Source organism: Saimiri boliviensis, chromosome 12 (genome assembly GCF_048565385.1).
Source record: "Saimiri boliviensis isolate mSaiBol1 chromosome 12, mSaiBol1.pri, whole genome shotgun sequence".
NCBI classification, from domain to species: Eukaryota; Metazoa; Chordata; class Mammalia; order Primates; family Cebidae; genus Saimiri; species Saimiri boliviensis.
Window position 1 is genome coordinate 4,026,676 of NC_133460.1, and position 16,053 is coordinate 4,042,728.

Genomic DNA, 16,053 nt, shown 5'->3' on the forward strand with positions numbered 1-16,053 from the left:
TCCTGAGGAGTGCCTGAATCAGCAAGAAAAATAAAACAAAAAAACCCAAAACAACAAAAAAATGGATCTGTTAGTAAAGCAAACTTCAAATGAACAAGAAAGTATCTACATGTATATATACACATACTTTCTTGTTTTAATTAAAACCTGGACATGCTTTTCTAGACATGGGGGCACAGGAGGATATAAAGGCATGAGTGACTCATTTCTGCTGCATTCTTAGTACATCTGGACAGATCATAATTATTATTTTTTTTAAAGAACCCAAGAGAGCTCATCAGGATGAGCAGAAACAAAAAACATTTTAAAAAACAAAAACCAAGAACAACTTCTTCAAAGCACCATCAAAAATGGCACAGAGGTATGACTTCAGCTTATTGCCATGTGTTAATTCCACAGCCTAGACTCAAACTCATAAGTGGCTTCTCCCCTGCCCCTGGGTCTCTATCTCAATGGGGGAGATGGCATGGGAAACTCTTCGATCCCCTCTGAACCTCCACGAACTCCACCCTTAGTTCCTCATTGATCCGAGAATACCATCTCTGGCATTGCCATGTTTTAGAATGCTCTCACTATATTTTTCCAACAGACTTCTCAAAAAAGACTGAAAATGTAAATAAAATATGATAGGGCGCCTAGCATAAAGTTGGCAATTCTTACTTTGCCAAGTAAGAACATGAACAACAAAACTGGATGTCTAAAACAACCATTTGCTATTGTTCTAATTTTATAAATAAAACCTTTTTTTTCCACAGCATGTGAGAAAAAGAATGGATACAGCCTATTTCCCAGAAAAGAGAGTTGACAACCCTATTACATTGCTGATGTTCTTCTGTCTTGATAAACCAGTAAATGTGCCAATAAGGCAGTTGCCAAGTCTTGACCTGGCCTTGGGAGATGCTGCTTTCAATACGGCACTAGAATAAGATCTTGAGATCGCTCCTTGCCACACATCACAAAGAATAGGAACAAGGGCTGCTACTGCTGTTTACCTAGAAATACTTTGAACCCTCATCAGACTTGGTTCAGATAAGAGGACTGGGGAAAGCAAGGCATGTCTGCTTTGTACCTTTATTTTTATTAAGGTTTCAAATTATCCACAGGTTAAACTTTCTGTATTCTACCCCATGGCCAAAAAAAAAAAAAAAAAAAAAAAAAAAAGGAGAAGATAATGTCTCTAAATCACAACATCTTTTTAAAAAATTAACCTTGCTACAAAAATAAGCCCTTAAATGATAAATTTTCTATTCAGGATGCTCATATACTTTATATGTTGACAATCACTTAATTTTTAGTAGGTATCATCGGATAAGGACTCCAAATAAAATAGAACATCATTGTTAATGTACCTATTTGCCTATTTTCATGACAGTGTTTCTTTACTTAATCTGAGACCAGGAAATAAAGCTTTAAAATAGCCAGGAAGTAGCGTGCACTAATGGAAATCAAGTCAAATCCTTTTACTGTTTTAGTTCAGCTTGAACTAAGATTGCACATAAAGATTTAGTTCTATCGCCTGTATTTAGCTTTTGATGAAATATTAGAAGACAGAAAGATGGGCCCTTCCTTGCTGCTTTTCCTTTTTCCATTCACCCACCTATGTATCTACTTAACATCTTTATCCATCGACCCATCCTTCAACCCATCTATGTATGTGTGAGCTTGTATATATGTATCTAGCTCTGTCACTTAAATAATTTTAAAATGAAAGATCAAATCCTCTGTGCACCCAAAGATATGCCTACTTATCCTTACAAGGTTCTAAGAAACACAGATCTGTCTCTGAAATAGAACCTTTCATTAATAGGTTATGAATGTTGCATGTAACTGACGTTTTCTAGCCTGTAGTTTGTGACCACTTGAAATTAACAAGACCTGATTTCTTTGTATTAAGAAGAATACACTTATGAGTCCCTTGTGAGGCCCCAAGGCAGAAGAGTGTGTGTATGTATACATGTTTCTGCAGAGAGCAAGATAACATGGCATTTTATGTGGATTTGTATTGAGTTTTATAAGACTTACATTGATATGTAAATATTTTATACATACTACAATAGAGCCAATATGTCATTTTTGTCACACAAAAGTAGCAATTTCTAGCTCTACATTAGCAGTAAAACTTGAAGGTCTCAAAAACCAAAGAGCTATACATTAAAATCAGCAAAAATCTGTTGCTTGCAGTCTCTTGCTCAGTTTAGAGATACCTGTGTGGCCTGGTGGTACAATTATATCAAAAGCTTCTTGGCTTTAATGCATCTTTACAAGAAATGCATGTTTTATGTGAAAGAAATGGCCCCTGGTAACTATCAGTGTAATCGGATTGTGATGAAATCTGAGTGGATAAACTCTGTATTCCTTTCGTCTCTAGTTACTCTGCATCTAGCTACTTTCTGCCCTGACGGGGAGGGACGTTTTCATGCACTGATCATCAGGAAATGTTAGAGCATTAGCAAGCAGGACAAGCATGACGAATGTCTGTCTTTCTGGGGAGATAACATTTTCATCAAAGCTATGTACACATCATATGTTCCCAAATATTCGTGGCACAGTTCATCAAACAGGGTATCTTTCCCCACTCCCCACCTCCCAGTTTGTCTGCTTCAAGATGCAACGACCACCAAGTCATAATACACAAAGAAACCATGAGCCAATCAAGAAAGAGAAGCCTGCCCCCAGGCTTAATTCAAGCAAGCCATTCAAGCTGATGTGATGGACCTGTCCAATCCAGAACATATCACAGACACATCAGCAACACCAAGTGGCATGCAATGACCAGATGACCAAAGGCCCCTCTGCCATGCTTCGATTGGTTCAAGCTCAGGAAACGCTCTCCTTTGAGAGTTCAGACAGTTGGCTTTGCATAAATCAAAGTGAGATTAGAAACAAGGATTTGGTGAGGTCACGTGATTACCAGACGTTTCCTAAATGCCAAGAGAAGAGGTTCACCTCTTCCCATTAAATTTGTCAATGAGACTAGAAAATTACCTAGTCCAGTCAGGTCTTTTTCTTTTGGGGAAATCTCTGCCCACACCAGATGGTCTTCATTCTGGAGGTCAACATTCAGAGCCTCCCAGGTTGCTCCAAGATAATCAGCATGTGATCATTTAACCAAGAAGATGATGGGCAGGGAGTTACAAGGTGCCCATTAAGGACCTTCTGGACAGTCCTGAGGTTACTGGAGTTCAGTATTTTTCAAAGGTCCCTGAATCTTTGATTTGATGAGGGCTTAATTTGTGCTGATAAAAGGTAAAATCCTACCAACTGGGGACATCAAACTTCTTTTGCTTTTGAGATGTCTGAAGAGTGAATCTGACGATTACAGGGAAAGTTTGTTGCTGTTTCTCTTTTGATAAGTGACAACCAGTGAGCATTACCAAAACGTTCTCAGTGCCTGCTGATCTTACTTCATATTTTGAAGAAGTTTCTTTGTGTTAAGTTTGTGTTCGTTGTTCTGCCTGCCTCCTAGAGAAAAGGAACTAAGATTCTATCACTGCTGGGTGCGGTGGCTCACACCTGTAATCCCAGCACTTTGGGAGGCCGAGGCGGGTGAATCACGAGGTCAAGAGATCGAGGCCATCCTGGTCAACATGGTGAAACCCCGTCTCTACTAAAAATACAAAAAATCAGCTGGGCATGGTGGCGCGTGCCTGTAGTCCCAGCTACTCAGGAGGCTGAGGCAGGAGAATTGCCTGAACCCAGGAGGCGGAGGTTGCGGTGAGACAAGAGGGCACCACTGCACTCCAGCCTCGGCACCAGAGTGAAACTCTGTCTCAAAAAAACAAAACAAAACAAAAAAAAAAACACAAAAAAAATTCTATCATTGCTGATACTATACAGTGATGATATAAAAGTCATTGGTTACACTATTGCTTTTTCTGAGATAAATTCTAGGTATCAGGCATTTTTAGATTGAAAGCTATTCTGATGATTTCACATTTTCCCCTAAATGTGTCTTCTATAAAAAGGTATTCCTTCTCAATACCTTCTTACTAAGAATAAAAGGAAGTAGCACCATTTAATAGCGACATTTAAAAAAAATTAGTAATACAACTTTAAAGATTGTCTTTTGTCTATTAACTTATTACTAAATTTACTTCCATGAGTAATTCCATATGTGGCAAGTGTCTTGCTTATGATAAAGTTAAATAGGAATAATTATCAATTTCCACAGCAACCAAAAAGCCCTAATGTGCAAATTTCTCCAATGAACAAGAGGGAAATTAAATGGACAACAGTATAGTTAGTTGGTTTCTTAAGCAAACTACAGCACTAAAGTAGGGATCGCAGTTATTATAGATTCACCAATCCAAGAACACGGGCAATCTTTCAGTGGGACATACTGCCAATGAGACATCTGAATAATATCAAAATAACAGAGTTTACACGTACGGTACTCCAAGATGCAGAAATCTCAAAATTAATTTTTAGGTGAATGCAAGTAGAGATGGCCAGATTCTCAGGTAATTCTAATAGTATTAAACACTGTTTATTTTTTTTAATGTCTAGATCAGTCTTAGTGAAGGAGGCAATTTAAATTTTATCTTTGTAATTAACCTTTTTTTTTTTTCCCTCAACTTGGGGATAGATGCATTTATACTGAAAAGCAAGATACATATTCAAAGAAATCCGTTTTTAAGATTTTTATAATTATACAGCAGGCTAAAGTTACTATGATTATAATTATACAAAGTGGGTGTTTGAGAATTTAGCATCTAGAGATATTTTCATAAAAAATAATTGAGGGTTGCAGCTGAACCACACATTACAATGGATAGTTTGTGACTCTTCAGTGAAGAATTTAGTAACATTGAACCTTTTCGTTTCTGGAATGATCTTGAGTAGTTCAAGATTGTCATCATTTTTATTAGCCTTACTGATCCTCTCTACTAATCCAGTGTCAAAGTGGGTTGAAGATAACAACTGGGTAAATGGATTATTTATTTAGAACCTTGTCTTGACAATTGTCTGGATTTCTCTGAAGGCTCCCTACAGCCTCGGGAACTTGTTACGGCTGCTTATAAGAAAATAATACCTGCATAGAACCAGACAGCAAATCTCAACTCCATCTTGCCAAAGAGCCATTTGTTATAAGTGTATGCATGGGGTTTTCAAAATGCCGCTTTTAGAGTTCAGGGATGTATTCTGCTTTATTAGATCGCAAGAATTCTGTAGTTACAATTAGCTAACGACACATCTCGTGAGAAATGGAATGGAACTGCAGGAAAGCACACCACAGCAAACCGAGGTAGGAACTACATCACAACAGGCCGGGTAGGAGGACCAGAGGCTGCTGACACTGCCCATTCAGGAGTCAAATACATCGCCTGCTTACCTGTCTGACCCAGCATGCCCCAGCCACACATGCAAATTGTTATCATTGTTTTATTCATGAAACATATCTTTAAAAGAAAGGAGTCATTACCAAAATAAGCACTCTCAATGACATCTGTGCATGCAGAGCATCTGGACATTCACATTTACGTCCTCGGAAAACAGAGCCAAGAAGTTGCATTCGATATGAAAACACACACTTTCCTTTTTCAAGGCAACCATACTGAAAGAGCTACAGCTGGCTGTTTCAGGAACCGACTCCTCTGTTAAGCCTGGGTAATAGAAAACCCTCATTTCTGCCTCACCCCGCCCCACGCCCCACCCATCCATTCTGTCCTCACCATTTCTCAAACACACTGTGTTCCTTCCACTACCTGCCTTGACCTGAGGTGCGCATTACAAATAAAAGTTGACTTAGGTTTGTAGGACCGGACCCTGGGCATTGCCAGAAAGCATGAATCTCCGTGTAAATGTCAGGGACACTTCCCCCATCTCCTTTATTTTGAATTTTTAAAATGCAATGGAGGGAGTCATTTATTGGGTATAAAACCTTGTAAAAAGGGAAATAAGGGGCTTGAAGTGGAGGTAACCTGCAGGATCATGGTCTGTTTTTCTTCCTGTGAGTTAGATGAAACCACGGTCTTACATAAGAAGGTTGTACAGAGTGTGTGCTAGTGTGTGTGTGTGTATGCAAGGTGTGTTCACAGGGATTCAGGGATGTGAAAAACTACACAGGGATCAAGGCTATCATTTTCTGTCTGAGCAGAGAGGGTGAATAGTTTAGAATGGGCTTCAGCATTTGCCTTCTCTCTGTGGGGCCTTGTGACCTTTACCCTAACTTTTGGGGTGCTACCTCCCCCAGCAGTCATGCAGTTTCACCAAGACCACAGGAGAATCTCCTCTCCCATCCGTTAAGTTAATTTCCAAGTAGTGGTCAAGCACGAGAAGGATGACCCTTACCTGTCACTGTAGGCAGCGGCAGTGGCTGGGGTAGGCTGGGCGTAGCGGTATGCAGCATAACCACCCTAAAACGCAAAGAGAAATGTGACTCAGGAAGGCAGCGGAGCCCGACACAGGGACGCCCAGTGGCAAGACCACACCATAACAGCAGTTACCCAAATCTACTGACCTAAAGTTCAGGTTAATGAAAGCTTAGTATCAAAGCGAAAGTACAAACACACCCTGGAGAAACAAGGGGTGGAATACCATCCCCAGCTGGATGTTAAAGGTTAGCGGTTATAAGCATATCCCAAAAGGAGAGCCCAGAGGGCCTTGGAAGGAAATGTATTGAAATGTTAACGGTGATTGTCCTGGGGTGGGGGAGGATTACAGGGGATTATTTAAACACTCTTCATACTTGGCTGAACTTTCCAGATTTTCAACAATGATTCTGCTTTACCTTTATCGGATATCACCTTGAATTTTACCCAATTCCTATTTCCTTATAAAATAATCAAGTGAATGCTTGCCTGTCTTTCCTAGTTATTAAATCACATCACCATTCGATTGACACTTTATTAGCAATCTCTTATCTGGTTGTTGAACCACTGATGTTATTGAAGAGTCTTTAGCTGTCTAAATGTTATACAACTATTACGAAAATGACCGAACATTTCTTCTTTTTGGCTACAGCTCTCACATGGCTATGTATCATGCTGCTTCAGATGCAGAATTTGGTGTGGAAAATAGGATAAAGTCTTCTAATTTGTAAATAAAACCATTAACAGAGTAAAAAATCTGAAAAGAAAAATAACATTTAGTTGTATGTACCAGTAATTGCCATTGTTCAATTAAGCAAAGAGGATGAGCAAATAGGCATATTCAAAAGGAATTGTGTTCAGTGGAGCGTTGATTATCAAACTGTGAAAATAACGGAGCTTCTGCTCAGTGGGTGACCCTGATACATCAAACACTGTACAATGATCTCGGCACGATTAACAAACAGGATCCCGTTTGTCCACTGATAGCACAGGACCATCCAGGTTCTAATTAGAATACACAGTCACATAACTCTCTGAGGTAAGGGTTCTCCCCATCACCATAAAGGGGTGACTCGGGATAAAGCAGTGTGTCAGAGGTATGCAACAGCAGAATCATGAGAGGGAAAAGTAGGTTTGTTGCATGTGGCCTCATGAAACTAAGTAGTACAATGAGAAATAGATGAAACAGGGAAGCTACAAAAAGCCTCTTACAAGATATAGGTAACCTGGTCTCCATTTCTTTCTGCCTCCTTCCAGCCACGGTTAACTTTCAGGGTAAACATGTTACCACTTGCATAGCAATTCAAAGAAATGAGTTTAGCTTTCGCAATTTATTCTTTGGGTCAGTCCTGGAGAAGACACATCCAAAACTGACAGGTAATCACCAATCATGTAGAGCCAGGTTTTTAGTTTTAGAGCTTCCCTTTAAAAGATAATGGAAGGTAACCACAAAAAAAGGTCCTAGCCAGATGCCGCCTGGTGTTCCAAATACTACGTTCTCAAAGTAGGAATGGGGAACACGTTAAATGTGCTCAGGGAGTTATAAAACCAAAGCAGTTGTTAAAACATCACTGAGTCCAACAAATAGAATGAGAGACTGAAGAGAAATCGGGTTACCAGGTTTCTGTAGCCATTTTTCTATATGACTTGTTCATCTTCTTGACTTTCATGATGTGTACAGAAAGATATAGGTGTGCGGGTGCACGTGACAGTGAGGTATGGGGGAGCTAGAATCGGCTAGCTGATTTCTAGGAGACATGAGCTGCAACAGACTTAAAGCTCTGAGTGGAGAGAGTGTATGTGTGGTATGTGTGTTTCTCTTACGAGACAGGCCTAGGTCATCAATGCCTTGACATCTGTCTTTATTACCTAGGAATTTGCTTGTGAGTATTCCTGATTCAAGGGTCATGACAATGTGAAGTCTCCAGAGCCAGTGGAGAAAAAAACGTTTCGACCTTGATCAGTGGTCTCACTGTCCAGTGGAACACTTGAGATGAGAGAAATGTTACGTATCTGTGCTGTCCGACATCGTAGCTACTTCTAGTAAATGACTATTGAACTCCTGAAAGGTAACTAATGCAATGAATTACATTTTAAATTTACTTTTCAGTTAATTTGAATTTAAATCTAAACAGCCACATGGGGGCTGGTGGCGAAAGGACTGGACAGTACCAGTCTAAATGATCCCTGAAATACGTAATAATTAGGGAAAGTGGGATTAGGTGGTTTTATCTCTCCATCTCTATTGTGTAGTCTTCCTTCGCTGTTTTTCTTCTTATGCATTTCATACTAGAGAAGTAACAGAGTTGCGTATTAACTCAGTATGTGTGCATACACTGTAAAATACAAATTGCTTTATATACAAAACATACAAATTGCTGTAATTTGCCTTTCTAACAGGTGACTCTCATCAATCCTACTGCTCTGTATTTGGCAGCTCACTGAGCATAGCCAGACCTACTCCGAGGTTCCATGGCAATGTCTGTAAAAGGAACACTCACTTTCAGTTGCTGTCACCAGATCATGTTCATGTCGAACCTGGTCTTCCGAGATCGTGATAATAATGTGTCATTGATAATTAGAATTTTCACAGCACCAAACCAAAGGAACAAGCCATGACAGGCACAAAATAGTTCTATACTCCTCATTCATGAAACATAATTTTTCCACATCATGGGCAGCAAAATATAAACGTGACCTTATGTAAGATTTTCAAATGGCCATTTTGGGTCTTTTTGCCACCACCATCACCAAATGAGGCCACCAAAGTGACCCACTCATGTGGACTGAGAAGTTTCCTTGGCTGGCAAAACCTCTAGAGGTCTCTTGAGATTGTCACCCATTCCGGACCTCAAATGATGGTCTTTACTGTTTCTTTTTTTATTACTACTAGAGATGGGGTCTCACTATGTGGCCTAGGCTGGTCTCAAACTCCTGAGATCGAGCGATCTTCCCAATTCAACCTCCCAAAGTGCTGGGATTACAGGTGAAAGCCACTGTGCCCAGCTAATAAAACATTTTCAAAATTGTGCTTGTGGGGCATTACCAGCAAGGAAAGGAAAGTTGCCACAACCAAACCAGTTTGGTTGGATGCTCAGTTACAGTAAAACTGTCTGTGGAACTCCTTGGGACAATATTCATGAACATTGTGGACCTCCAAGGCATCTTGGAGAATTTGAGGCTAAAATCAAAGTTTCACTTTAGAGCATACTTTTGAAAACAGATGTTTTAGTGGCCACAGAGGAATGAGGGGAGGGGAAACCTCTTTGTACTAGTGGGGATGTGGGCATCTCTAGGACTGTAATATATATGTGCTATGTGTGCTCCCTTCAGCTTGCGTGCATGGGAAAGTCGTCATCAGCTTAACCAGGGGTAGAGGCTCCCTGGTTATATTACTATAAAAAAATAGAAAAATATCCAAGGGTCAACTCTTGCTTTGTGCAAAACAGGTATGTTGGTATACATACAACTTAAATCTTACTCATTATAGTACTCAAAGAACATTTGTAAAATGAAAATCTTAATGAGTCCCTAATTTATCTGCATTATATAGTCGGGTTTTTTTTGGACTGTCTTCCCCCGTCATCCAGGCTGGAGTGCAGTGGTGCAGTCTCAGCTCACTGCAACCTGTGCCTCCCAGGTTCAGGCAATTCTCCTGCCTCAGCCTCCCAAGTGGCTGGGACTACAGGCATGTGCCACCACACCGGGCTAGTTTTTGTATTTTTAGTAGAGATGGGGTTTCGCCATGTAGGCCAGGCTGGTCTTTGAACCCCTGGTCTCAAGCAATCTGCCTGCCTTGGTCTCCCAAAGTGCTGGGATTACAAGTGTGTGCCACCATGCCCAGCCAGGTTTATCTATTTTTGAAGGGTGACAGTCAGAGGTCCAGTTCTCTTGAAATGTGACAATGAAAGTTTATCTCAGGAATTTTAACTATATTGCCCTTTACTAGGTTAAAAGTACCGATTTCTCACATTCAGGTTTCAGTTACAACTCAATAAATTCTCACGGTTTAAAAGTACTTTCTTAATTCACTCTTAATACTGAAGAAAAAAAGGAATTGCAGTGATAGAGAAAGTAATATCCTAAAACTCCCACTGATCATCCTCAGTTTCACATTCATCTCTTATTTTATTGGACAGTTTCAATGTCCTTAATAGACGAAATTTGGAGACTCTCAACCAGCCACATTCCAAAGAATGTTTTTTTTTTCCCTTCCTACAAACATGTTTAGTTGGTGGTTGCTTCAGCAGTGAGAAATAGGTTTAAAATCTACAGCAATAGGTAAGAAGTTTCAGATCAGCTCTAAAAAGACCAGGGAGGGTTATGTTAGACATCAGGCCTGCTGACTCTTAATGCTGGATATGTGAGATTTTGGATTTCACCATTCCAGTTCACTCTGGGAACCTACTAAAACATTACCCAGACAACTGGTTCAATCAGAACCTTGAATTCTTTTCATTGGATTTATATTGGCTGAGTCCAGATACCTTAAAAATTAACAGCCATGCTAGACCACCATTTTGACACTCAGGATCTAACGAAGTTCAGTGCCAAGGCCAACTACTATCCGTCATAAAACAGCACCCATGTTTGGAAGAAACTGCCACAACACGGTCAGTGGATATATCAAAAGATATGGGGATAGCCACTTCTATTCTAGGAGATTTCATATTAAAACTGGAAAATTCAGTTAAGTCTTTCCTCCTATGTTAGAGAATGATTCCCCTCCCCAGAATTATCTTGTTAGTAAGGATTTCACAGCAAACCCACAAATCATAGTGATGAGTTTCTCCACCAGTCGGGATTTCATACCTGCAGCAATTTATTGCCATACACAGGCTCTTGATACACTACTCTATAAGGAAACAGAAATGTAATGTTTTCAATGCAAAAATGAAATAAATAAAAGAGAATGCATAAGTCAGACAAATTCCAGAGCAATTCATTTACAAGTTTGCTTCTCTGATTTCACCAAGACTTGGGACTGACCCACCAAGCTGAAAGGGGCACTGCACATTGACAAACATTGTTAATTGCAAATCTCTGCAATGGAGAGTATCAAAGAAGGTGGAGATGGGGATCCAACCACTTTGTGCTGTAACTTGTGTTGATGGCTAAAGAAGAAAAAGATAATTTCATGGCTTTGTACCTCGCAAAGCATATTCCAACAGTCCAAATTACCTATTTCAAATTTATCTCTTTATCTCAGGATTGGCATTTTCTGGAATATCTAAGCATTTAACACCAATGCCTAATTATTTCAACCAATAATAGAGCAAAAGTGGAAATTGTGAATTCATGAATTACACTTGAAGCTACAATAACTGCTTTTAATACTTTCCAACTAGAGAAACTGGGTATATGAGTGTGTGTGTGTGTGTGTGTGTGTGTGTGTGTGTGTGTGTGTAAACTGGGTTAATACACATATCATCAAAATGCTTTCATTTCATACAAATCTAGTACTGGCAAGGAAGGTCTCTGTAGAATCCTTGAACGGACTAAGTTGTGGTTTTTTGGAGGTAACAGTCATTCATGGGCAAGACTCATCTTTTTTCATGTGAGTGGTCAGAGTTGGAAGTAAAATTCTCCAGTTCCAGGGTAGACACTGAGGTGGATGAACACTTGAAGAGACTGAGGGATGTGCCCTATAAAGGGGGTGTATGCATATTTATTCTTAAACAGTCTGCCTTTCCTTTTCAGTTCAAATTTCTTTCTTTAAGAGTCTAAGCTTATAGAGCTATGCATGGTAACATTCTTTTTCCTCTCCCCTCCACCATCCCTTTATCTTCTAGTTCACTGCCTACTTCAATGTTTCCAGTACAAATATTATTCTCAGTAACCTGCCCACCCAATTGTGCTCCATTATTCTTTCACTTCTCTCCCGTCTTTCACTGTATTTTTCAAATTTTGCTCCACTAGAGCAATGACTTTCGTTTGTAGGCTCAGGGTTGAAGCACTGGACTCGGTAGTCAGATCACGCGGGCTCAAGCCCCAGTGTCGGTGAAGATTTCTAGACAAGTTATTTTCTCTTTTGTTGGGGGGAAAAAAAAGTTTTCTCTTCTGGGTCATGCACGGTGGCTGTCACTTGGAATCCTAGCATTTTGGGAGGCCACGGCATGTGGATCACTTGAGGTCAGGAGTTTGAGACTAGCCTGGCCGACATGGTGAAACCCCATCCCTACTAAGAGTCCAAAAATCGGCCAGGTGTGGGGGTGCATGCCTGTAGTCTTGGCTGTTTTTGGAGACTGAGGCAGGAGAATCGCTTGAACCTGGGAGGCAGAGGTTGCAGTGAGCCGAGATCGCGCCACTGCATTCCACCCTGGGTGATATAGGGAGGCTCTGTCTCAAAAATAAAAAAGTTAAAAAATAAAAATTCTCATCTGGAATGAGAGAAAAAATGGAGGTAATAAGATTCCTTGTTTCAAGGGCTTTACATTTTCCTGAAGCTGTGGACACTTCTCATTCGTGAGCTCAAACGTCGGTGAAATGGGGATACCTCTGTTTTAAAACATATGGGTGTAGAGTGACATGAATTCAGAAATAACTGTATTTAGCCACAGTGGTAACCAGAACCTTGTTATACAGAATTCAGGAATGGTGGCAAAATGCTCGGGAATCCCAAGACATATTTACTAGGCAGCCCTCATGGATGCTTCTAATACTGGGACACTTGGGATGTTCTTAATAAAAAAGAACATGATTAACATTTATACTGTACAGCCCTCTTTTCTGCTTTTGCTATTGTCAGACACCCCACTATCCTCTTCCAGTTTCTGTGCATTTGTCCATTCTTTTTAACAGTTCATTATTTCTTTGTCACTCTTCACATTTGTAATATTAATAGTTATCTTTAGATCAAATGCCATATTCTGTGATCTCTCCCTGAGAAGGTCACCCAACAAAAGTCTTGGTTCAGTTCAGTTAAACAATGCTTGTTTTCTACTCCTTGGTCAACTTGTGGCTTTATAAAACCTAGAGCTTCGGGGGTCCCGCATGGTTGCTGATGCCTGTAAATCCTAGCACTTTGCGGTGAAGCTAAGGCAGGTGGATTGCTTAAGGTCATGAGTTTGAGACCCGCCCTTGGCAAAATGGCAGACCCTGTCTCTACTAAATACAAAAATCAGCCAGGCATGGTGGCAGGTGCCTGTAATTGCAGTTACTCAGGTGTCTGAGACTGGGGAGTCAATGGAACCCCAGAGACAGAGGTTGCAGTGAGCTGAGATCATGCCACTGCACTCCAGCCTGGGTGACAGAGACTGTCTTGGAAAAAAAAAAAATCTAGAGCTTCACTTTGAAATATGAGTGACTCTGTAGGTCTAAGAACCTTAATCTTTGTATTGTAACTGTTTGTATCACCTCTATTCCTCAGTTTGCTTAACTTGACCCACTTTTTAATTAAAATGAATTTAAAGGTATACCACTAGGCAGTAACAGTGAACTGGTACATCTGATATGTTTCATGAAAATTCCTATATTTTTATGCAAGAGTGTGTGTGTTTTCTGTTCTGTTCTCTGGTGGAAGGGACTTGGGTACACACTATTCCTATCCTCCTTTCTCAGACAACCCCCTGTCCTCTCTCATGAGTACCCACCCACGCTGTGCCTGAACCTCTCCACTGTGACTTGAGGCAGTGGCGTTCCTGCAGGGCTCAGCTCCTGAGTAGGATGAAAGCCTTTTCTTTGCCCTCTGCCCAAACGAGCTGTCCTGGTTTTTTTCCTTTGTGTCTGGCTCACAGCATTTCATAACAAGTCTATTCCCTTTGGCAATTTCAGGACATCTGTGATCATCTGTCCCTCTCTGCTCAATCCTCTCTCCTCTGAAAACTTTCAGAAGGAGGTCATTGGAGAGAGGAGGTTGTGGCTTGCCAGTTACGGGGATCATGCAGGTGTTTCAAAGGCTGTGTGCTTTGGCAGAACTAAAAAATGCCCCAGGGCTCCAAGATCAGTTGGTAGGGATGGAAAGACCTTGGAGAACAAAGGACAAGGGAGGGAGGGAGCAGGGTACCTAGAAAAGCCCAGTAGTTCTGAGATACTTGCTGCTGAATTGTTGACCTGCTCTCATAACACCTCCAGGGTGAAGAACATTTTGCGTAGGAAGAATCTGGGAGTGTCCTCCTTTATCTTCCTTAGCAGTGACTGAGGCTAGAAACTTAGTACTCTATGCAATAAAATTAAAATGAAGAGGTTTATGGCTGGCCACAGTGGCTCGCGTCTGTAATCCCACCACTTAGGGAGGCTGAGGCAGGTGGATCACTGAGGTCAGGAATTTGAGACCACCCTAGCCAACACGGCGAAAACTGTCTCGACTAAAAAATAAAAAATTAGCTCAGGGTGGTGGCAGGTGCCTGGAGTTCTAGCTACTCAGGAGGCTGAGTCAGAAGAATTGCCGCAGGGCAGGTGGAGAATTGCCAGGGGGGCAGAGGTTGCAGTGAGCTGAGATCACACCACAGCACTCTAGCCTGGGTGCCTCAGTGAGACTCTGTCTCAAATAAAAAGGTGTTTAAACCTATTAGAGGTGTCTGATGTGTCTAGCATATATCCCGGGGCCTCTCAGAATTCCCCAACACCTACTTATTGTGTACTGTTTTTAATGAGAATGAAGTAGTAAGCCAAAATCTTTAAGGTAGAACTTCATATGACTTTCTAAGACTCTTTAACTATCATCTCTTTTAAAAACTAAGCCTGGGGGGTATTTCCACTCATTGGAACATGCTGGTATCTCCAGGGAGGTAGGGGAGTGGCTTTAAAAAACGCATTCAAGATTATGACACAATTTTAGCTAGGATGAATCTTGTTTTGTATATTCTGAAGGGCAGAACATAATTATATTTCTTTTCCTTAAATAAACTTACAGTCGTCAATGATCTCTTGGTCTGCTGCTGAGGTAAGCAGTAGAGCAGGCTAGGGTTCTTTCTGTCCCATACACACACACACACACACACACACACACACACCCTTGCAACAATCTTTTAGAGACAGGACAGAAATATGTGCTGGATAAACAAATCTCTAAATTCATACTGCAGAAACATTTTCTGCCACCTGAGTGCATATTTGATAACTTCCCTGATGAAAAAAATCTTACTATCATAATATGAAGAGAGAGGAAAAGAAAGAAAAATTTTGGCGGGGGGTTATAGCCTGAAAAGTGAGAGAGGGGCGGTCTTAGAAATGGAGACATCAGGCAACTTAGGACTGGAAGAATCTCTGTCCTGTGAAGCTCACCCAGATGCTCACCCAGAACTGCACCACTGGACCCAGTGGGTTTGGCTCAAACATGATGAATGTGTGAGAAACAAAATCTAAAGGAACTAGAAAAGCACAAATGGGCATTTCTGTGGCTTTCTTCTCTGAGCCTATTTTCTTTTTCCTCTCTAGTCGAGAGGTTGGCATATCCCTTCTTCTAACTTGGTGTTTTTTTTCTGTTTGCCTAGCTCTGTGGATTTTCTGATGCAGTCCTATGTCCCAAAAGGTTTTTTCCTTATCTGTGGTAGCCCCACAGACCCTGATTTCAGGCACCCTCTCTTTCCTGCTACTCAAGAATCTGAGGTCAGGAAAAGACGCCAATTTGAAATCGCGTAAGAGACCACACGTGAATGTTTCAATAAATTGTAAGTTTGAAGAAACAGAGGCACGAAGGGTGGACACTCACTAAATGACTGCGAAATGATACTTTTAACTAAACTCAGGGAAATTTGCATACTTTTCTTGGGTAGGTGTTGATGAAGATAGTTTCCATTTA

General features: G+C 40.8%; 1 protein-coding gene across 1 annotated transcript in view; it reads right to left on the bottom strand.

Annotated features, from left to right (window-relative positions):
* The window catches only part of RBFOX1 (RNA binding fox-1 homolog 1), a 2,539,409-nt gene that overhangs the window by 27,000 nt on the left and 2,496,356 nt on the right, over nt 1–16,053 (bottom strand). Inside the window, 1 exon segment of the mRNA XM_074383161.1 lies at nt 6,292–6,356. Within this exon segment, the coding sequence (XP_074239262.1) occupies nt 6,292–6,356 (65 nt within the window).